Source organism: Cetorhinus maximus, chromosome 15 (assembly GCF_964194155.1).
Source record: "Cetorhinus maximus chromosome 15, sCetMax3.hap1.1, whole genome shotgun sequence".
NCBI lineage: Eukaryota > Metazoa > Chordata > Chondrichthyes > Lamniformes > Cetorhinidae > Cetorhinus > Cetorhinus maximus.
In genome coordinates this window covers 28,932,019-28,956,479 of record NC_135893.1, presented here as the reverse complement: position 1 = coordinate 28,956,479, position 24,461 = coordinate 28,932,019, and the positions used below count along the sequence as shown (strand labels likewise).

Sequence of the window (24,461 nt, the reverse complement as noted above, 5' to 3'; positions counted from 1 at the left end):
GGTCTATAGATATTGTCCGACATTCCTTTGGTTTCTTTCTATCACAATCCTAATCCCAGTCTTCCTGGAAGGTGAGGTGCTCCCCAATAAGAAAACTGCAAAACTTTGTACCAAATGCTGATGGGATTAAGGTCTGAGCCTATGATTTGTTGAGCTCTTGACTTCAACTGTCCAACTTGGGGCACCATTGCTTTCCCAAGAGGGAAAAAAAGCACCTGCAGGACCAATAGTTAAATTAAAATTACCGGCCCTATTGCCATAAGAGAATACTGTCTCTTTTGTTACCAGTGGGATAGCACAGCTTCCTAAGAGGATCCCCTTCCTTTCAATCACTATTGCTGCCTGTGAATGGACGGCCAAGTTCGAGCCAGGAATGGAGGCCCTCAGGGACAGGAGCAGGTATGATGTGGAGCAAGAGGTGCAATTCTTCTGGGGCTGTATTCCGAACAGCATTGCAATAAAGGAACAGGTTTGTCCCAAATTTTATCAAGTAGGTGTTAACCTGTTATCACCCTACATTTACTGCACAGTTCTTTAAGTCATGGTCCTCAACCCAAAGGTAAACTCAGGGAGTAGGGATTTTCATGAAAACATGTGATGCGGGACATGCGCAAAAGAAGTAATCAGAAACGTGTTATAAATTAATCTGTCAGTCTTTTGGTCTGAGGCATTCTCCAGCAATGCAGGGCTTCTTCTCCAGGAGATAAATAATAGTTAAAAGCAAAATACTGCAGATGCTGGAAATCTGAAGCAGAAACAGAAAATGCTGGAAAAACTCAGCAGGTCTAACAGCACTTTGGAGAGAGAAACAAGAGTTAACGTTTCGAATCTGTATGACCCTTCTTCAGAGCTGAAGAGAATTGGAAATGTGATGAAATTTATACTGTTTAAGGGATACATGAATAAAAATAAAATAAGTGGATAAAAAATAAAATGAATGTACATCAGGGAGACGGAGTGACTGCTTTGTGGAACACCTCCGGTCTGTCCGAAGGAATGACCCAGACCTTCCTGTCGCTTGCCATTTCAACACACCACCCTGCTCTCATGCTCACATGTCCGTCCTTGGCCTGCTGCAATGTTTCAGTGCAGCCCAAAGCATACTGGAGAAGCAGCACCTCATTTTCCGATTAGGCACCTTACAGCCTTTCGGACTTAACATTGAGTTCAACAACTTCAGGTCATGAACTCTCTCTTCCATCCTCACGCCCCTTTTTTAATCCCTTTTTTTCTACATTCATTTTTATTTTTTATCCACTTATTTTATTTTTATTCATTTATCCATAGTTTTATCCCCTTTTTTATCCCATCTTCTATCCTTTTTTTCCCCACCACCACCTCCTCCCCCCACCCCATCCCTCACAGGGCCGTCTGTCACATGTTCCATGTTGTTCTTTCACATATTGTTACCCTTGTTCTGTTACAATGCTACATTCTGCTTTCTTACTTTTATGCCACTAATAGCACTTTTTTTTTAGCACTAACCACTACCATTAACAATCCCTTTGTCCTTTAGTTCATGACATCTTTGTCAATTGCTCCTTTGTCCCCACCTATCGCTGGCCTTCTATCCAGCTCCACCTTCCCCAGCCCTCTTAAACAGTATAAATTTCATCACATTTCCACTTCTCTTCAGCTCTGAAGAAGAGTCATACGGACTCGAAACGTTAACTCTGTTTCTCTCTTCACAGATGCTGCCAGGCCTGCTGAGTTTTTCCAGCATTTTCCATTTTTGTTGTGATAAATAATAGTTGTTCAATTGCCATCTAAACAAAAATGTACTGCTTACAGCTGGGAAGGAATTAAAGGGCTGGTTTTATGATCCAACCCTTCTAGGGAATGCTAGGCTTCCTGAGATGTGTTCCATGCAAGGCTGCACTCCACTGGGAGCATGAGATTGCAGAATCAACCACAAACCTCACGACAGGGCAGCCACAGGCATGAAAACAACAGATTTCTCAGTGTCCTTCCCTCCACTCTTGGTGCTTTTGGATTATGCTGGGGTAGGTTTTCACCTTGCCAATCACCTTCCTCTGGCTCTTCCAATCACCATGTGAGCCAGGGCAATGAGGTTCCTCAGGTATTTGACCACAAAGTCAAACACTGTCTCTCACATACACATGCACTTTACAGTAGGAGTATGGGTAGGGGTCAGAAACAGGAACTCTGGCTGATTTTTCTCTCAATGTCTCAAGGAAACCAGAGATCTCCATTGTTGGCTGAAATGTGTCAACTGAGTGAGGGTTGGACTTGGAACCTTTCTGATACCTGTAGCTTCATATCACATCAAGTGGTGTAGTTACTCATTGAACCATTGGGGGAAACCATTGAATGATAGTTGAGGAAGAGAATGATGGTGAGATGAAGCCTCTGCCTGGACAACACAAATTTTCTCTTGGATTAACACACAATGGATAGATATCCAAACTTGGTGTAACACAACCACTACTCCCTGATTAACCTTTTCTTCTCTTTCTCAGCTTGAGAAGTCCAAAGAACCCAATGGCAAAGAAATATATCTTCACTATGTTGAAATCAAATCTCATCATACTGTCACCTACACCAACTCATCTTTTCCCAGTGACTCAAAAGAAACATAAAACTTTTATATCTCCCTGGTTTGTTCCTTCCTTTGAAAGTCTACATGTTTTGAAAAGGCGAGTTTGGCATCATATAATTACCACTTTCAGATTTACTTTATCACCCCCCTACTCTTTTCAACCTTGACTATATCCTCCACCTTGAGGCTTTGGCTTTTTGTCCCATTTTTGTATTTTAGGAGAAAAGATTAAAATTAATCTTTTCCAAACAGTGCAGATTACTGAACAGTCAAATCTTTGCCCTTGAGAGTTAGGGGCACCAAGGTTCAAGCCACCCTTTCTACCCCTTGGGCAGCAGTTTCCATGATATTTCCACCTCATTACCTTACTTAAAATTCCATTGAGCAATTAGCTGTTCATTCATTTACAATTTACTTCAGGCGCCACGCAGGTTTGAAGTATAGAACTCTCACACTTTCCAAAGGTACATTTTATTCTTTTTGTCACATGATATCAAGCTTTTCATCACAACTGCACATAAAGGATTTATTAAAACAATTTATTCCTCTAAATAGAAATTTGTGATTGCACTTGATGATTGTATTTAACTAAACTACATCAGTGCCTCCTCTTTGTGATTCAGTGGACACAAAAACAACAATTCGAAAGCATTAACCATTAAAACCAGCTGCAATATGTAGCCTTTCACCTTTTTTGAAGGGTGTAATATGTCCTTTGACGGACAGGAGAAGCTGTTGCATTAAACTCTGGTGCACAGTTCTAGAGGAGATGCTTCTAGACTCGTGAGTCCATGGCGTACATTTTGCCAGTGGCTGTTCTTCCATATTGATAGAAGGAGAGGTTGTATCGTGCAGTTCTCAAATCTGTTTGAGGAAACAGAAAGGAGAGTCATTCCAAATGGGGTTTCTACCAGCGTTGGGGTCGATTTTCCTCTCAAGCTGCACCTGTGGCTACAAGAGCAAGTCAGAGGCTGGGAATTCTATGGAGAGTAACTCACCTCCTGACTCCTCAAAGCCTGTCCACCATCTACAAGGTACAAGTCAAGAATGTGCTGGAATACTTTCCACTTGCCTGGATGAGTGCAGCTGCAACACTAAAGAAGCTCAACACCATCCAGGACAAAACAGCTTATTTGATTGGTACCCCATCCATCACCTTAAACATTCACCCTCTCCAACACCGACGTACAGTAGCAGCAGTGTGTACCATCTACAAGATGCACTGCAACAACTCACCAAGACTCCTTCGACAGCACCTTCCAAACCCGTGACCTTTACCACCTAGAAGGACAAGGGCAGCAGATACATGGGAACACCACAACCTGCAAGTTCCCTCCAAGCCACACACCATCCTGACATGCAACTATATCACCGTTCCTTCACCATCACTGGGTCAAAATCCTTGAACTCCCTTCCTAACAGCACTGTGGGTGTACCTACACCACATGGGCTGCAGCAGTTCGAGAAGGCAGCTCACCACCACTTTATCAAGGGCAGATAAGGATGGGCAATATATGCTGACTTAGCCAGCGATGCACATGAAAGAATAAATAAAAAAAGTTCATGATTTCAAAAGGCAGGGCAAAAAATTGAGCAAGAAGCTATTCTGACTATCCAACCACACTTCCTGGAGCTCCCACCAGAAGTTCTGTCAAATGTCAATGATCCCACTTTACTAAGGATGGATAAAGCGTAACAATGTGCAACTGTCTTTGAGTGTCTGGTAGAATGTAATTCCCATCAATTGTGCCACAAGAAATGATGTGCACCTTTAGCGTGCAGCATTGCTATAACATATGGAGGGGAGGAATTTAGAACATAAGGACTAAAAACTTGGAGCCGGAGTAGGCCATTCGGCCCCTCAAGCCAGCTCTGCCATTCGGTACAATCAAGGCTGATCTTATACCTCAACTCCACCTTCCCACATTATCCCCATATCCCTTAATTCCCTCAGTGCTCATAAATCCATTGATCTCTGTCTTGAATACGGTCAACAACTGAGTGCCCACGGCTATCTGGGGTAGAGAATTCCAAAGATGCACAAGAAATTTCTCCACATCTCAGTCCCAAATGGCCGACCCCTTTAAATTTTAAATTTTAAAATGCCCCAACAGGAGTTGCATCAACAGTGGGTTGTCAATATTCTTGTTTTCTTGACCAGGGCAATGTCGCAAAATTTAATACTCTTTGAGGCAAGAAGTGACCCTTTCAACTGCTTCAGAGTAAAAACCAGGCTATGCATCTCAGCAAGGTTGCAGGTTCAATCACAATCTGCACTGAGTTTGTGGGTCTCAGGTGGTACAGGAGTCGCCCTTAGTACTCATGGTCTAGAGAGCTGGGAAAAACAGTTAGAGCACCCATTCCTGATAGCTATCCAATGACTTCTACAGTAAACAGTGAGTGTGTGTGTGTGACTGAGTGTGTGTGTGTGTGTGTGTGTGTGTGTGTGTATGTGTTTGTGTTTGTGTGTGTGTGTAAAGCACCTGATTCTCCCTGATTAAATAGCCCGTTGACAGTCACTGTCCAAGATAACACATGGGGATAATATCAAAGAGGTGGTACTGCCTGACAAACAAGGCTCAGGACCTGAAGCAGAGAAAGATAGATAATTATTGTGGAAGCAATCATTTTTGATTCAACTTACCTCTGAAAAGATAAAGGCAACAGGTTAACATGATAGAAGCCAGGAAGCAGCCTGTCGACCCAGCCATTCCCAGCCAGCAAGACCAACCAAATTCATACTGAATTCCTAAAAACACATTCTGCAGTACCAGTGTCGCTCTTTCCACGTACACATCCACGGCGTACCACACGGAACCGATCATACCTGGGATTCCTGCAGACAGATAGTCACCATGTCAATACAGTCCATCTGATTGAGAGCTTCCCAAAGTCAGGAGACGGGTTTTGGATGAAGAAGACTCTGTCTTTCCAGAATACCCAGCCTACCATCTTCCACTTCCCAAACTGAAAGGTTTCCCATCACTAACCTTATCGTCTTCCCATTAAAAACCATGTTATCTTTCCATTACCATATTCTGTTTTCCTATTCCCAACTATATTATCTCTCCATTTGGCTGTTTCTTCAATGAGCCCTGGTGCTGACTTCAACCACGCTCAATACCAACAGAATCTTAACAAGCTTAAAAACATTATTTCCATTGGGTTCCAAGACACTGCATATGGTAATGGGAATTAATTTTATGGGCCTTATTCTAAAGTCTGGTACTTTGGATGTCCAAGTTTCAGGCCACCTGAACCCTCCCTCCACTATCCAATTTGTTTCATCTTGGTCTTCTATGGTTTTCCAACAAAACAAAGGTCAATTCATGTCATCACATCACATTGTTTCGGCTGACATTTAAAAATGTTCCCAATGTCTTTTTTTTTAGTAAAGTTCATGTATGTATAAATTATTTTTTCCAATTCCCTTCCCTTTCTGCTCAAGGTGGTGCCTCTTGCTGGATTATGGTTCCATTGCCTCTGACAGCTCAGCCGAGGAACCATTCTAACCCTTGTCAGTGAAACCTAAATTTTCTGATTGGCATTATTTTAATGCACCAATCATAAAAACAAAGCTTCAGTGCCATTGTGCTGTTCAGCTCTTCATCAATGCCCACAGGTTAGCAACATAAGAAACCAGAACTGGCTGATGTTACCCCTCGCTACCTGGAACAGGATTTTCAGGTTGTCGGGCGGGCATGATGGGCAGGCCCAGGAGTGGCCGGGAAATGATCTGCCGCCCGCAATCGGCCCCCGACCACGATTTCACGCTGGCTGGACAATTAACGGCCAGCTAGTGTGAAAGGCGTGCTAAAAAGCTCAGCGCTACTGAGGTGGGGTCGGGAGGAGGGCGAGCGCTGAAGTCTGCGCAGGCGCTGGGGAGTGGGCAATGAAAGCTCCCTGAATGCAGAAAGCTGCCTCAGGGAGCTGAAGAATTTTAACATCAAAAATAAAGATTTGGAAATTCTGAAATAAATATTCCACATAGGACTCACTTACATGAACATGTACATAATAAAAATTATGTCAAAACGTTTTTATTTATTTTTTGATTAGTGTCGGAAACCTCATCTCGCCCGTGGATGAGGTTTCCTCAAAAATGCAAATGCCGCCTGGCAACTGCAACATTGGACGGACAGCGAAAAATCTCTCTTAATTATCAGCGGGTGCAATGCCGACTCTCGCGCGTGCCCGCTGACCGAAATATCGAGCGAGCGCGCAATGACGTCGGGACGCTCACCCAACATCAGCACACGCTATTTTATGCCCAATTGGGTTGGGCGCTTGCCCACCCAGGGGACATAAAAATCTGCCCACGGATTCTAATTGTTACATAGGTATAGTCCGAAACCTGGTTAGTGAGCACATGGTGCCAGCAATAAAACTTGCAGGTCTGCATTTTTCAGGTCCATATCTGGTCATGCACAAGCCAACTGCACCATCAGGGAGCACTCTGCAATTATTCTATTGAACACTCTTTAAGAAATGCATTAGTTACTCAATGAAATGAGCCAGCCTTACCTCCTATTCCAAAAATGAAGCCTGCCATGTAACAGATTCTTAATTTGATCTGAGGTTCTTCTCTTAGAATCTTCACACAGTCCAATCCAAAAAGTAATATAATAAGTGCAAAGCCTGCCAGAATGTCTGCTGTAATCATTAGTGCTCGAGTGAGCACTATCTTAACTGGAAGAAAAGGAGGAGACAAAGAAAGAAACCCATTTAACATACATCTATTAGAAGTCACAATCTTCTGACAGATCCAGGTGAGCCCCTTGACCCTCTCATAGAATAATAATTGAATCAACTGAGGGTATGTTTCCATTAAGGTGTTTAGAGCATTTTCTTAAATGAGTCCTGTATCCTGACTACAATAAAACTTCCCTTTTTTTTCATTCATTCTCAGGTTGTGGTCATTGCCAACATTTATTGCCAGCATGAATTTCTTATAGGAAAATTATGTTTAACTAACTTGCTGGAGTTTTTTGATGAGGTAACAGAGAGGGTTGATGAGGGTAATGACGTTGATGTGGTGTACATGGACTTCCAAAAGGCATTTTATGCAGTCCCACACAACAAACTTGTGTGCAAAGTTATAGCTCATGGAATAAAAGGGGCATTAGCAACATGGATACAAAATTGGCTGAGTGACTGGAAACAAATGGTTACTGGATGTTTTTCAGGCTGGAAGAAGGTTTGTAGTGGACTTCCCGAGCAGTCAGTGCTGGGACCCTTCCTTTTCCTGATATATATTAATGACCTAGATCTTGGTGTGCAGGGGACTATTTCAAAGTTTGCAGATGCCATGAAATTTGTAAGCATTGTGAACTGTGAGGAGGATAGTGTAAAACTTCAAAAGGACATAGACAAGTTGGTGGAAAGGACGGACTTGTGCCAGATGAAGTTCAATGTGCAGAAATGTGAAGTGATTCATTTTGGTAGGAAGAACATGGAGAGACAGTACAAAATAAAGGGTACGACTCTAAAACAGGTGCAGGAACAGAGGGACCTGCATTTTTTTGAGCAGAAGTCATTGAAGGTGACAGGACAGGTTGAGAGAACAGTTAATAGAGCACACAGTATCTGAGGCTTTATTAATAGGGGCATAGTGTACAAGAGAAAGGAGGTTATATATAATAAATTAGTTCAGCCTCAGCTGGAGTATTGCACCCAGTTTTGGGTGCTGCACTTTAGGAAGGATGTGAAGGCATTGGAGAGAGTGCAGAAATGATTCAAGAGAATGATTCCAGGGATGAGAAACTTCAGTTATGAAGATAAATTGGAGAAGTTAGGACTGTTTTCCTTGGAGAAAAGAAGACTGAGAGGAGATTTGATAGAGGCATTCAAAATCATGCGGGGCCTGGACAGAGTTAATAGCGAGAAACTGTTCTCATTCATGAATGGATTGAGAATGAGAGGGCAAAGGTTTAAAGTAATTAGTAAAAAAAGCAAAAAATATATGAGAAAAAGTTTACGCAAAGAGTGGGTTAGGATCTGGAATGCACTGCCTAAGAGTGTGGTGGGGACGTCAATCAAAGAATTCAAAAGGGAATTAGACTGTTATCTGAAAAGGAATGTGCAGGGTTACAGGGAGAAGGTGGGAGAATGGAACTAAGTGAACTTCTCATTTGGAGAGCCAGTGCAGACACAATGGACCGAGTGGCTTCTTTCTGCGCTGTAACAATTCTGTGATTCTGTGCAATCCATATGTGTTTCTAAATGTACATTCAGCATAAAAAAAGCTTTAAATCTCTTCTTTTCCTTATTTGGTATGGAATTTCTTTTGTAACATGGTAAATGTTGAGAGATGGTTTTTGGTTTGAATAATTGACCTTTCACCTCAGAGACTGTTGGATCCACTAGGCAAATGAGAATAAAAGATATGGGCATTGAACTGCCATATCTTAGCTAAGACCTTCATCAACACGTCCACCTGCTCCCATATTATTCATCATTTCCTGCCTCAGTGAGTGATACATTCCCTGTGTCAATCACTCGCCCTGCAAAGCAGAAATTCTTGACGACATTCCTAAGCTGCTTCCCCATTTTGAACTTGACCCTTCATCCTACTGCGAAGGATTACCAAGAAGTAATGCTTTGGATTTAACTTTTCCATACTGTTTAATATCTTATACATATTCCTATTTTATTGTCCTTGTAACCAATTTCCTTGATGACCTTGCCACCCAACCACCCCGAACCCCACAACCATCCTTTCCCTGAACTCGAGATTTGTGTGACTTAGGCCTCTTGTGATACGCCCCCTGCACCGCCATCAACTCCGCACCCCCCCACCCACCCCACCACCTCCTCCTCACTCCAAGGACATTGCTTCATCCATCTAAATCCTCCACTTTACATCTATTCTTTCTTGAAGGCCCCCCTTTAAAGATTCCCTTTGGCTAGGTTTTGGTCCCCCATTCTAAGCCCTTATTTGGTTTGCGCTGTTTTCTTTCATCGTGCTTCTTTGAAGCATCTGGGAATATTATTTCGATTGAAGAGGGCTATAAAAATGCAAAAGATGGTTGTTATACACCCCTATAAGATCCCTCTCAGCACCCTCTTCTCAAGCATGAAGAGCCCAAAGTTCTCCTGTCTTTCCTCTATACGGTAACACTCATGCCTCCTCACTTTACCACCACTTGGGCTTAAACAGAATGCAAGTTTCCTTCATCTGATTGCTAGAAAGACCCAAAGTTTGGAGTTGTCTCAACCAAATTCTTGATGGGTGTGAATCCACGACTGCCCATATTTCAGCTCCAATGATGCTAAATTATTCAACAACCATAAGGTAGCTGGTATCAGAGAATCTGTGAAGCTGACACTGGATACTAATGTCCAGACAATGAGAACATTGCTCTGGAGTTTAACTCTTTCTAATAGTTCATTAGTTAACCAGTTCACTTAAGATTCTTGAGTACACTATGTTAACAGTTGTTAGAATCAATGGGTTAGTAGTTGTATTAAAATAGCAGCCAAATTTGACCTTAATGGGTTAAGGCAAAAGCAGTCCAATACCAAAGGGAATGGAACCCCTTTTATGAACACTTCAAAGCAATTTTTATACTGCCCCTGTTATTGTTTCGAATCCAGGAGGTCAGAATCTGTGAACTGCCTCGCAGAGTTAATGCTGCTCCCTTATCCCAGTGCTCAATTTGTATAACCATAAAAATTGGAGGGTATATTTCCAGGGTAGGTGCTCCCAGTGCTCAGACATCACAGGCCCTCAGACCAAGATGGTCTTTTTTTCCATCTTTATTAATTACTGCATAAACATCAGAGAGAAAGAATGGGTTATACAGCATCTTTCACAATTTCAGGGCATCCAAACACAGCCGAGTTACATTTGAAATTTAGCCACAATTATAATACAGGCTAATTTGCACACTGCAATGTTCCAGCAATAGCAAATGAGATAAATGACCAGTTAATCTGTTATTTGATGGTGCTGGTTGAGGGATCAATGTTCATCAGGACACTGGGAGAACATTCTATTCTTAAAATAGTACTATGGGGACTCTTGCATCCAACTGATCAGGTGGACATCACTTCAACACCTCATCAGAAGTACAGCACCCCTGGCAACACAGCAATCCCTCAGTGCCACCTAGAAGTGTCACCTTGGATTATAGGCTCAAATCCTGAAGTGGGGGTTAATCCTACAACTGCTTGACTCATAAGTGAGAACTCTATTAATAAAGCCAAGCTGACAGTCATTCCACACTGATGGGTGAGTTTATTTCAAATGGGATAGAGCCTTTCTAACATCAACACATCCTGGAACATAGTACAAATGGATGGGAATGTGGAACTTGAAACACAAATAGATCAGCCATGATCTTATTGAATGGTGGAGCAGGCTCGAGGGGCTGAGTGGCCTACTTCTGCTCCTATTTTGTATGTTCATAAGTGCATTAAGCATTCATACATGCACTTGGCTGGCTCAGATTTCTCGCCTTATTTCCTTATCCTATTTTTTGAATAATTGCATTTGCTATATCCTCTTTCAAAAACTGATCATGTCAAATACCATTTGGAGGTCTAATGCCAAATAGCTTTGGTCACCACACTTTAGGACGGGTTTGGGGGCCCTTTGTGTGCAGAGGAGATTTACCAGAATGGCTCCAGGAATGAGGTTAGATTGGAGAAATTGGGGTTGTCCTTCTCAGAGTAAAGGAGGTTAAGGGGGGATTTGTTCGATCTGCATGAGATTATGACAGGTTTAGGTAAGCTAGACAAAGAAAAACTGTTTCCATTAACCAATTGTACAAGGACTAGGGGACAGAGGTTTAAAGCATTGTGCAAGAGATGCAGAGGAATGTGAGGAATAATTTTATTACATAGCGAATGCTACTGGCCTGGCAATCATTGTTATGAGGGTGGTGGAAGCAGAGGTGATCAATGATTTCATAAGGAATTTGGATGGACGCTCGAGGGAAATAAACATGCAGGGTTACGGGGATAGTACAGGGGAATAGGACTGACCAGGTAGCTCTATAGAGAGCTGGCATGGACTCGGTGGGCTGAATGGCCTCCTTTTGTGCCGTAATGATCCTATGACAAGGAATACCTGCAGCACCTGAAATTATTTCACAATCTGAAAGACTCTCACAACAATGGAGCATTGCTCCATTTTTCACAAACAGTATAAATCCACAAAGAACAATTCTAATTCAGCCATTATCTTACCCGAGAGCTGTTAGTGTTCCCAAACACATTTCATGTTTGTGAGGTGAACCCAGAACTCCCCACCACTCTGGCCAATGAACGACTACTTCAGTGCAGTATACACCGGGTCTTCAGTAGCTACTTACGTGGATGTTCTGCTAATATGGAGTCATATTGATCACATGTCCTGATCCCATCCATGGAGTTTGTGACGCATTCCCACCACAAACCCCTGCATTTCTGACTGACCTGGGAATGTGAGTCAGAGAAAGAATTAAGATCATTTGCGTCTGTCTGTACCAGTCAGTTCAGACCCTATTTATTTCCCACTTACCTCTAGTCCATGTCAGTATGGACATGCGTGTAGTGTTCATCATTACAGGGCAGTCTGGCCACACCTATAATTAAATGGATTTACAATACAGAAACAGGCCAATATTTATGCCTCCTCCCATTCTATTTACTCCATCTTATCCTTTTTTGTTTCTTTATTCTTTCATGGGATGTGGACGCCACTGACAAGGCAAGCATTTGTTGCCCATTCCTAATTGCCCTTGAACTGAATGGCTTGCCAGGCCACTTCCAGAGGGCTGTTAAGAGTCAACTGCATTCCTATGGGTCTGAAGTCACATGTAGGTCAGACCAAGTAAGGATGGCAGATTTCCTTCCGTAAAGGACATTAGTGAACCAGGTAGGTTTTTACAACAATCAATGACAGTTTCACAGTCACCATTTCTGAGACCAACTTTCAATTCAGGGTTTATTGAATCTATTAATTAAATGAATTTAAATTTCACCAGCTGCAGTGGTGGGGATTTGAATCCACGTTCCAACAGAATTAGCCTAGGCCCTTAAATAATTAGCCTAACGATATTGCCACGTTACCACTGTCTTCCCCCAATACATTTGCCCATCTTTTTCACCATCATGTACTTAATCTAGCTTCCTCTTAATGGTCACCTCACTGCCCAGGTCAGTGTAGCCATGTCTACAATGGTCATCTCACTGGCCAGGATAGTCTGGTCCACGATGGCACCCATTTCATTTACTTAAATAAAATAGCACAATCCTTACAAGTGTGTGAAATTCTCACGAGGTTGAGATTGCATCAAATATTTACTTGCGATCGTTCACTTTCTGATTCTTTTGATGTTCACCATGGATCAGTCCTGACTAATTCTCTGTGTGACATTAACTTTTACTGTGCCATGGATGAGTTTATTAGTCCAGGCGCTGCTGGGCTCTAGGGATGACCAGAGAGACTTTTCAATAGAAACTATCTTTTCAGTTTTGACATATTTGTATGCTTCAATCTTTGGCCTTGTCAGGTTCAAATAGGCACTATCTCAATCTTTGAGCTTTAATTTGACTAGAATAGAGCAGCCTTTGGAGACAACTGAGATTAAGGGTAATATAATTGAGTTGTTTAAGATGATTAAAGGAGTTGGAAGTGTAGATAGAGAGAAACAGTTTCCCCTGGTTGGGGGGAGTCCAGAACACAGGAGCATAACCGTAAAATTAGAGACAGGTTGTTCAGGGGTGATGACAGCATCCACTTCCTCACACAAAGGGTAGTGGAAATCTGGAACCTTCTCCCCCAGAAAGCTGTTGGGGCTGGGTGAGTGCTTATTGAAAATTTCAAAACCGAAATGGATTTCTATTAGGCAAAGGTATTAAGGCCAATGAAGGAATTAAGCTACAGATCAGCCATGATCTTATTGAATGACAGAACAAGCTTCAGGAGCTGAATGGCCTACTCCTGTTCCTGTGCTCCAGTCTCAGAAAACTCCCTGCCCGTCCACATCAAAATGAGATAGATGAAGGAAATGAGGAGGAAGCTGCAAACAGGTATGTAAAGTGTTTAAAAATTGGGGTAAAACCCATGAAGGCTGAAAATCTGAAGTGTGATTAGAAAGTGTCAGACATACAGGGTGTGCCAATCTGATGAACAACAACAACTTGCCTTGATATAGCACCTTTAATGTAGCAAAATGTCCCAAGGTGCTTCACAGAAACATTACAAAACTCTGAGGAGTTCAGAGGCACAACCACATCAAAAGAACTTAGAAAATGAGAGTGGGAGGGGGTTAAAAGGACAAGGGCAGAGTGAGGTGAGGGGGGACATCCTGGACAATCACTTTTGCCAAGTTGAGTGAACCTGCTTATTTGACACTAGCCAATTTCCCCTGGCAGCAGCAGGAGCCAGTACCATTGAAAGGGATTTATGACTGTAGTACTAGTGTTTGTTTCAGCATTGTAGAGCATGAGCTCAAAACTTACAAAACTAGTCAGCCCAGGCAGCCATTTCCCTGGACCTGCCAGTATGTTGAGGGATACTCTGTGCTGATTGTAGTGCTGAAAGGCTTGTTTTCTTGTTGCAACTCAAATTACATACTGCTTTATCTCAGAGGCTCAGAATTCACATTGCAGATGCACAATCTCAGCAATGGTACTTGGCGTTTGAGTTCTGCTGCATTGCTCTTTACCTTCTTTCCTTGAAGTTACTCCACACCGGTGTAAGGATCCATTGAGATTGCAGCCCACCTGTCCAAGTATCCATTCTCAATGCCTGAATTTACTCTGTGAGCTGTCAGCAAAGCTCTTCAATTGAAGGAGGAAGAGGAGTCAGGCATGAAAACCTTCCAACAGGAATCACTGGACAGCATTGAAGAGCAGAAACTCTGACTAGTTTGTTCTCCGGGAGCTTTCAGGCCTACTTGGGGGAGAGTAGCATAGTGGAGCGATTACATTACTGGACTAGTAACCCAGAGGCCTGGACTAAGAATATCACCACAGCACCTGGGGATATTTGAATTTAATTAATTAATTAACCTGGAATTAAAAAGCCAGTCTCAAGAATGATGACCATGAAATTACTGGATTGTCATAAAAACCATCTTGTTCATTAATGTCCTTCAGGAATGGAAATCTGCCATTCTTACCCGGTCTGGCTGATGTGCGTCTCCAGACCCACAGCAATGCTTTGACTCTTACCTGCCCTCTGAAATGGCCTGGAAAGCCACTCAGTTGGATCAAATGGCTACAGGAAAGTTAATGAGACCTGGAACTTCCCACAAAACAGCACTATGGGATGTGCCTACATCACAAGGACTGCAGCAATTCAAGAAGGTGGCTCACCCCCACCTTCTCAAGGGCAATTAAGAATGGGCAATGAATGCTGGCCTCACCAGTGATGCTTAAATCTGCAAATAAATAAAAAAAACAACTAACTCTGTATAGACCTTGAAGACCCTTCTGGAAGTCCACATGGTTACTGTAAATACATGGTGGATCATTGAGGGAACTGAGCATCCTTTTATTTGCTCTTTCCGGAATTCTCCCCCCAAACCTCCTGAAGTCAGGCACCATCACCAGCTGAGAGGCTTGATAGAAGACTTTCTCCTCAGCCTCCACCAATGTCAGTTCTCAATAAGCTGGAAGGAGCAGCCTTGGGCCAGGGTAGAATTCTTTCACCAAACCATCTCAAGTAATGGGATTAAGGGAACTCATCATGTAAATTATTGTGAACACTAAAAGGTGTATGTGGTGGGGTGGGGGGGTTCAACTGCTGACTGCAGGAACCCCCATTTACCATTTTTAAGAAGTGGATAGAGTATGTGAAGCTAATGTTAGTACCTCTTTAGCCAGACATTTTGTGGCCTTAGTTATGACCCTCAAAGGGTCTGGTGGGAATTGTGAAGAGGTAAGATTCGATTCTTTTTTTCAACTTTGTGGGACCAACAAGAGCGTCCATGCCCTCCCGGTCCCTCACAATAATGTTCCTGGCTGCTGTCGGCCTGCTCTTGCCTCCCCTGCGCCCACCCCATTATCTGTTCCCCCCCTCCTCCCTCCACCAAACAGGCCCTCCCTGCTGGTCAGCTCCTTGAAAACGTGGGCTAGATTTTCTCCTCACAAACCAGCACGGTGGAACACGGGTCCTCTTTGGTGCCCACAGTTTTCGGATAACATCAAAATGAGGCTTGAGCCTGAAAGCAGTTCGGGCCTGAAGGGTGGAATTTTACAGCCTTTTTGCAGTGGGGGCGGGGCCATAAAATGCGGCGAGCCGTTCAAAAGCCCATTGGCTTCGACAGAACCGTAAAATCCCACCATCGTAAAATTCCGCCCAAAGACTGGGTCATAGCAATTGTCACACTGCCGATACGTCCCTGGCTTCAGGTCCCCGAACTGAACATCTCTGCCCTATATGATCATCAACTCTCAGGGCTTTGACAGGACGTACCATCACAACACCCTTGCCGAGGATGTATTAATAGGGGTTAGGACTGGCATAATGCCAGCATGTAGCCCATTAGTCGAACATTTTAGCATAGTTTAATGGTTAAGGGCAAATGTTACACAATAAGTATAACTTGCGCCATCATCAGAACATATGTTAGGAACAAATAAAGGCCATTCAGTGCCCCTGGCATGTGCCAGCTCCTTAAGCAGTAAATAGGCCATTCAATGAGGGTCAATCGTGTTCTTCCAGCATTCCAAATGCAAAAACATTCGAGGGATAAATATTGACGTTTTATTCAGCTTTTCTCACTTTGTGAGCTTAAAGTGGTCCAATTGTTCTTTTTAACTCACCAAGCCTTGTTCTCCCATCCCACCCCCCAAGCTCACTCTCCAAAGGGATAAGAGAAATAGCCGGTAACTCCCTTACTGATGAGCAAGGCCCCCGATTTGCAGCTTTTGTGGATAAATGGGTGGCATTGAGTCAAATCCTCAAAACACCAGTAAAATTCTGTAATCCAATGTTCTAAATGATAGAATTTCATTTATCCAGTCACCACAAACCCAATAGGTCCAATTAAGGCAGACGGAATTTTGTAATGCACCCCCAACCACACTGCACTCCTGACCACACTGACCCCTCCAAAAAATTATGGAACTGTGCTCCTGCCTACAAAATCTCCACGGGATTTCAGCAATATCCCTCCATGACAGGATAGTCCGGTGATTGTCACATTTGCCTTCTCCACCCGCGGCCCCCAAAACAGAAGCCACAGACACGGGTTTGATTCGTAAATATGAATGAGAAGGAACAACTACAGATGCATGACAATGAGGGACTGACTTTTCCACAAAACAGGTATAAAGTGTGAACACCATTGACCTACCCTAACTCATCCATCCAGACATAATATGCCATTGCTAGTGCATCTCATCTATAGAAAGAATTTGCCTTTAAGTAGGGTCTTTGCCAACCTCAGAATGCCCAAAACTCTTTACAGCCAATTCATTATTTTAGTGCAGTCACTGTTACAATGTAGGGAAGGGGGCAGCCTAGTTGCACACAGCAAGATCCCACAAACAAACAATGAAATAAATGACTAGATCATCCCTTTTAGATTTTGGTTGAGGGATATTTTCTAATCAGAACTTCAAGGAGACTCCTCTGTTCTTCTTCGTAATACTGCTGCAGGAACTTTTACATTCACCCGTGAGTGCAAGTGTGGCCCCCCAGTCGAACGTCACATCCAAAAGACAGAGCCTCCTACAGCCCAGCACTCGCTCAGTGTGGCATAGCAGAGTCAGCCTGGCTCCTGTGGCTTAAATCTATGGAGTGGGACTTGAGCCTACGCCCTTCTCACACCTTGCAGTTTCCCCCATCCACAGCACTGTAGAAAATAGGCCAGTTCCAGAATGCAAGCAAAAAAGCAAGTCAACGTTTTCGAGCGCCAACACCCAACAGCAAAGACCCCGAGGTTGAACTACAGTCTTGGTGGGCAAGGGGAGGGAATTTCGAAAGCCAGTCGCTGCTCACTTACCTCCAAACTATCATCAGCGTTCACCATCCAACAATCTGTCCAGGTCGCCACAATCAAGAAAAATGTTGACACAAAGGCCAGAGTAAAGGACATAATTTGCAGCACGAAAATCATCTTCACCTTAGGCTGGAGCACTTGCGAGGAAAGAATGTTCAACGTCAGAACTTAGCAAAAAGGTGAATAGATTCACACACAAACAAAAGTCTCTCCCTTAGTTCATTTAAGGCAAAATAGGATATTTTTTTAGAAAAAAATAATTTGAAAGCAAAGGTTTGCTCAAACATTACCTCCACCCAACACACTCAGGAATCATTGTAAATAATCAGACACATTCACAACGACTGAAACTAATTATTCTGACCTCTCTGTGCTCAGGGACCCGTAAAAATCAAATGTGCAACAGGAAATTTTGACTTGACAGCTGGTCGGAGCTGGAAAAATCCAGACAGTCCCTCACCCATTTCCTTTCCATTTGAATATTTATGCGCTGTTTTGTACGGTTTTAGCTTTCACTTATTGCACCAGCTTTCTGATCATAAAATGTAACATTTCAACTTCTCAACTCGCTCCAACATTATTTCATTACTTTCTCCAGTCTTCTTCTCCCCAATCCCTCCCATCGTCTACCTTCTCATTGGATTATAGCCCCAGGAATAAGGACAGACCCTCGGACCCCACCAAAATGGTCACTTCTAATGCATTATCAGTGGGAAGATAGGTCAGATCCTGCCCTCACCCACTGTTGCCCCCAAAGACACACATACACACACACGGCGGAATCTTGTGCCTTCCCACGTGGTGAGTTTGGTGGCGAGAGTGCATCTAATCAGGTGGGAGGGTGGTGAATGGGGCTCCCTCCTCCGCCCTGATTCAGTCCGTGGCGGGGAGGCCCGTGGATGGCCTACCCACCCAGCTGCCAATTGAGGCCCTTACTTGGGCAATTAATGACCACTTAAGTGTCTGATCCTGCCGCCGCTGGTGTTAACCCAGCAAGTGGGCATGGGAATCACCTTGTGGGGTGCACAACTGGCAAACCTGTGCGGGATTGCTTGTGGGCTGCCGGGGGTAGGGATGTTCCCTCATTCAAAGGTATTCAGTATCTGACCGAGGGACCCGGCATCGGTAGGGGTGGGGGGGGTGTGCATCTGAGAGCCACCCCCTCGTCCTATCTGCTGAACCACCCCTTACCCATGATCTCATCCCATGATACCCTCCCACCATCACTCACTTGTGGCCTGGGATCCAACGACGATACTAAGCCTTGGGTGGGTGTAGTACCAGCAGTGGCTACCACCTCCTTGGTGGCATTGCCATTCAATAGAGCTGCTGGCATTCGATTGGCCAGCAGCTATCGGTGGTCAGGGCTTCCACCCCGGGATCCTTGATCCTGGGGGATGGCCTGCCTCTGGCCTGTCAAGTGCCTGAGTGAAAAGTGAAAATGCAGTGGGTCTTCCCGAAAAGAGGTGACACGGGGGTCTCCCTGGCTCTCCAACTGAGCCCCAACTCCCTCGACAAAATTCTGCCCACAGTGTCTTCACAGTGATCAGCAGTATGAACTCCCACTGTGCGACTCCTAATAGCACCTTTGCTGAGATTAGCCAAATCAGCACAGACCATGGCTTAAACCTGGGCCCTGCCTGTTCTGTAATGCACAGTCCAAAATGGTGCACCTTCCCATTGAGAGAATTTCCAAAAGCACTAATGTATTGGATTAAACAGATAGACACTAACAATGGGCACTAAGCAGGGGAAAGAGAAATGAATAAACATGGTAAAAAGTTTGGCTGAGGAGTTGGAATTTGAGAAGATTGTTAAAGGTGGAGAGAGAAGTGGAGCAGCAGGGTAAGTCTAGGGAGAGATTGAAAAGAGTAGGACCAAGGTAACTGACTGTTCTACTGAAAGGCTGGTGAAAGCAGTTCAATCATAACTTTCAAAAGGGAATTGGATATATTCTTGAAAAGGAAAAAAAATTGCAGGACATAGGGAATGAGCAGGGAAGTGGGAATAACTGGATAGCTCTTTTAAAGAGCTGGCACAGGCATGATGAGCTGAATGGCCTCCTGTGCCATAAGCTTTTATGAGTCTACAAATTAATAGAAGGCTGGAATCAGAGGGATAGAAAGTTTGAGATGGGTTATATAGAGCTGAAAACACTTGCATCAATGAAGATGCGGCAAGGCCATAGGAGGCTTTACCTACAAGACCGAGGGTTTTAAATTCAATATGTTGAGGGAGGAGAACCTACATTCCATTCTTGGCCTGTGATGTGTTTTCTCATCCATGGGTTGGTCATGGGTACACTTAGCATCCTTGAATTAGAAGAGAGAAAATAAACCAGCATTCTCGCTCCTGATTGGCCACTGCAGAAATGTGCATGTGTTTGGATAACGGGTTACGATAGGGTGAGACTCAGTTGTGAACTTTTCGCATGAGAAATGCTCAGGGGATGTACCCAAGCATAAGTGAGCATCTTCAGGAGAGAAGGGAAGAAATTGCAAAGAGGGCATGTAAGTCCTGAACGAAGATCGAGATGATAAAATGGAACGGTCAGCCTAATGTCTGCTTCTCCATTGCCTAAAAAAAAGACTTGCACTTATATAGCCCTGTTCATAACCACAGATCATCTCAAAGCACATTATAACCAATGATGTTCTTCAGAAGTGTAGTTGATCATTGTTGTAGGAAATATGGCAACCAATTTGTACAGAGCAAGCTCCCACAAGCAGCAATGTGATAATGACCTGATAGTCTGTGTGTGTGTGCTGTTGATTAAGGGATAAACATTGGCCAGGTCTTCTTCAAAATAGTACCATGGCATTTTTTACATCAAAAGCAGACAGGGCCTCAGTTTAACATCTCAGCAGGAAAGTGGCACTCCCACCTGTGCATAGAAAACTCAGTCTAGGTTTTTGTGCTCAAGTCCAGGGCTGGAACTTGAATACACAACCTCTATGATTGAGAGACAAGGGTGCTACCAACTGAGCCACAGCTGACACTTAGTAGCTCAATTGAGGTACTCTTCCCTCTGAGTCAGGATTTAAACACTGGTGCTTCCTCTTTGGGATAACCCAGAGGTTTGATCCGAAATTGCACCCAAAGCTGTGTCAATTTGCTGACCGCTAGTTACACCCAAGTATCCTTCCAATCTCATTAAATACACCTGAACTTAAAATGGTTGTAAATAAGCATAAGCAATCAGAGTCTGAGGAAAGTGCTGAACCCACACTAAATACTTTTTATGTGTAAAGCTTTAAGTTTCAACTAATTTAACTCTCATCCAAACACAGCGTCCTGGATTTTCACGGAGTCAGGATAGCTTGTGAGCCCTTTAAAAATGGCAGATGGGTCACGATTCCAGGATTCCCGACCCGATTCCCAGGCTGTCAGATTTTTTTTGGGAGTGCCTTTTAACAGTGTGGGCTGGTTCCTGTCAAATGCCGGCACTTGGGCATTCCCAACCTAGCTGGCTCCACTGCGGACAAGGGCATGTCCTACTCCTCCATCATTTTCATGCAGCCAGGCCAGGTTTTTAAAAAGTCATGGTTCACAACCCCTCAGAAGAGTCATGAACCCTAGTGTGCATGACAGAACCTTTTAAGTGGTAAGTTCAAAAGGTCCTTCTCATGCTCTCCATGCCAAACTATGCCGCCCACTTACTCCTATGGCCCCTCATGCCCTCTCTGCTAAGCTCTGGCCTTTTACCCACGCCCTATGGTCCCTCATCCTCCCATTCCAAGCTATGCCTCTCCACCTACCCCCATTACTCTCATGTCCTCTATGCCAAGCTCTGCCCTTCCACTCAACCACTTAGGCCCCTTAAGCTTCCAATGCCAAGCTACAGCACTTACACCTAACCCTATGGCCCTTCTTCTCCTCAATGCCAAGCTATGGCACTTCCATATCCATTGACTCACTATACACAATGTAGAACCAACGAACCCTATAGTGACAGTAGGATATGTAAGAAAGAAATAATTAATTCATAACTTTCTACTATGTTAAAAAAGTATTTTCGCTGGCAAGGCAATAAAAGTTTCAATCATCCAGACTCTTCAAAGTATCTATAATAATAAACACAATCCTTTGGAATCACTTAATCTTGTGTAAATAAACATTGTGAAATTGACAGCAGAGTTCAGAGACCCTGAGCTATCAATCAAACAATGTTTTTTATCTGGGGCACATCCTGCTGTCAGTATAGCATTTTATCACATATCATATAACTCACTCTTCTACTCCCCCTTGGGCTATGGAGACATTGAGACTCAGTGCCTTTTCTGAAAGGCATTCAAAGGGTAATTTAAATTAAATGGGGTCACTCGATTAAAGAAACCATGGCTGTCTCAAATGCTCTCAATATGTGAAAGACTGAAGCACAGGATGTGAAAAAAACTACTACCTTTTTTGGAAGAAGGACTTTGAACTTGTAATTGGTCACATGATTAAGGCAGCCATGTTGTTACCTATTCTTTTAAAAAGTAACAGCAGAAATGATTCAGATCTGAAACATCAGAAACATGAGAGATACCATCTGAAAAGCCATCAAAACAGCTGCAAAACATCATGCAGGCAAAGTGAAATTGTGAGACCTTGAAAGTGAGTGAAGGTTTCTCCCCCAACCTGTTCCAATTTTAAGTGAGAGCTGATCTCCTAGCAATTTGACTACTTGCAGCTTACTTAGAATCCTCTATCTTATAATTCTCCACTCCAGCTAGAGAATCAATTCACCTAAGAAACTACAGGCCTGCTATGAACGATACCAGATAGTAACTGTATTGTTTTCTTTCTCCATCTGCACTAATCTTTGTGTGTATAATAGTGTTTGTGAGAGACATCACATTCTAACTTCCAGGGCAAATGCGTGTTAGTATTTTTTGTTTTAAATTCACCAAAAGCTTGCTGCTGGAAATTATTTAAATTGGGATAAACCACTCTGAAAGTAAGAAAGCACACTAACTTTGCATATAAAAGTTCTTTGAGCACGAGCAATAAGAAAACACATAAACTCTGTGTGTGACAATATTGAAAAACCATCCCCACCAGTGACCTCACTCCTCCCCCACCCCACCAACCCTCTACCCTAATGAAGTGCAATTGGAGGAGATTTGTATCTGAGAGCTGGGGACATGGTCAGTTGTGGACAGAGATTTATTCAAGGCTTTGACAAATGATGATCACTTACACCCAATTTCAACAAACTTTTGAACCATTTAATTGGTTTGTGCCCAAGTTACACACCTCTCTGGGGATAACTACAAAGAAACCTCTCGGCACTAATCTAGAATCAAATTTCAGTGCAGTGGTAAGGGAGTATTTCATTGTCAGAGGTTCTAATTTCATGTAGGATGTTAAACTGATGCCCCCTTTAATTGCCCTTACAAGATCCCATGCCACTATTAGAGGAAGAATTGGTAGAATTCCAGGTTATACCCTTCCCTCAACTAACATTAAATAGATTAAAAGGAACCTGAGAACATAGGAAATAGGGACAGGAGTAGGCCATTTGGCCCCTCAAGCCAGCTCCGCCATTCAATAAGATCATGGCTGATCTGATTGTGACCTTAACTCCACTTTTCTGCCTGTCCTCCTTAATCTTGACTCCCTTGTCAATCAAAACTCTGAATGATCCAGCCTTCTCTCCTTGCTGGTATAGAGAATTCCAAACATGAATGACCCTCTAAGAGAAATTCTTCCTCATCTCCATTTTAAATGGGAGACCCCTTATTTTGAAAATGTGCCTCCTAACTCTAGATTCCCCCATGAGGGGGAAACATCCTCTCAGCATCTACCCTGTCAAGCCCCCTCAGAATCATATATGTTTCTACAAGATCACTTCTCATTCTTCTAAACTGCAATGAGTATAGGTCCAACCTGCTCAACATTCCCTCATAAGACAACTCCTTCATCTGAGGAGTTAGCCTAGTGAATGTTCTCTGAACTGCCTCCGATGCAAGTATGTCTCTCCTTAAGTAAGTTGACCAAAACTGCACACAGTATGATCTACCAATGCCCTGTAAAGCTGTAGCAAGACTTCCCTACTTTTATAGTCCACCCCCCTTGCAATAAAGGCCAACATTCCATTTTCCTTCCCAATTACTTCCTGTACATGCATGCTTATGTACAAGGACACCCAGGACCCTCTGTTGGCCATTCACCTCGTCCTCTGCTTGTGGAACCTTGAAGTATACAATTTAGTTTGTTTATAATCTTTAGAATGATTGACCTAAATGGAGTTGGTGTATTGGGTGACCACTTTGGTGCCTTCGGAGACAGTATGTTTGGCCAGCTCCCCCAGCAGCATGAGGCGGACGGCGTTCTGGATCTTCCTGGCCGAGATGGTGTGGCGGTTGTTGTAGTGAATGAGGTGCGAGGCCTCAGAGGCGATGCACTTGAAAATGTTGACCAAGAAGGAGTTCATAACACTCATGGCCTTGGACGAGATCCTGGTGGAAAGGTGGACCTGGGTCAGCACCCTGTACACGTAAGTGGAATAGCTCTGCTTGTTAGATTCCCTCTGCTTCTTGAGCGGCTTCTTGGTGACTTTAGTCAGTGATGCCTTGCACTGCACTTAGACGCAGCCGTCACCTCAGGCATTCCACTCAACTTAGATCAACTCAAATAAAACAATCATGCAGAAATGATTCATTGGTTGTGAAACATAGAGGGCTGAATATTATGGTGGGGGAGGCGGGGGGAGGTGCGGTGTTGACAGCTTGCCCCCAGCAGCACCAAGAGCACATTAGTGGGCACTGCCAGGACTGCAAGCAGGCCCACGGAGAAGATGCAATGGATGCTGGAGCAAGTTAAGTCCGGGTATTGGGTGGAGAGGGTTTGGGCAGTTTAGGGAGGGGGCCGGGGTATGGGGGGGCTGGGGTTGGTGAGTTTTTGGTGAGCAGGTAGGTAGGAAGAAAAGGGGGTACTATCTTAGGGGGGGCTGCCACCTCTGATGCCTAAAG

The 24,461-nt window shown here is 43.6% G+C and overlaps 1 protein-coding gene across 2 annotated transcripts; it reads right to left on the bottom strand.

Moving 5' to 3' along the window:
- Positions 1 to 936: 936 nt before the first annotated feature.
- Positions 937 to 17,834, bottom strand: LOC144691198 (claudin-16-like). 2 transcript variants are annotated; one of them, XM_078559259.1, is made up of 6 exons: positions 17,793 to 17,834; positions 17,506 to 17,639; positions 11,878 to 11,980; positions 7,085 to 7,249; positions 5,205 to 5,396; positions 937 to 3,424 (listed from the first exon to the last, which is right to left on the bottom strand). In XM_078559259.1, exons 2-6 carry the CDS (start codon positions 17,617 to 17,619, stop codon positions 3,336 to 3,338), a joined length of 663 nt encoding a protein of 220 aa, XP_078415385.1. In that variant the 5' UTR covers positions 17,620 to 17,639; positions 17,793 to 17,834; the 3' UTR covers positions 937 to 3,335. The 2 variants fall into 2 exon arrangements, with proteins under 2 accessions (XP_078415385.1, XP_078415384.1); XM_078559258.1 differs by having other exon boundaries at positions 17,506 to 17,819.
- Between the last annotated feature and the right edge of the window lie 6,627 nt (positions 17,835 to 24,461).

What these genes read in the sequence shown, in the direction of transcription:
- LOC144691198 (XM_078559259.1), bottom strand. Translation starts at nt 17,619, where the DNA reads ATGATTTTCGTGCTGCAAATTATGTCCTTTACTCTGGCCTTTGTGTCA. An exon ending in ACGCTGATGATAGTTTGGAG is followed by an intron (nt 11,981 to 17,505) that starts GTAAGTGAGCAG and finishes TCACATTCCCAG; the next exon opens with GTCAGTCAGAAATGCAGGGG. An exon ending in CATATTAGCAGAACATCCAC is followed by an intron (nt 7,250 to 11,877) that starts GTAAGTAGCTAC and finishes CTTTTCTTCCAG; the next exon opens with TTAAGATAGTGCTCACTCGA.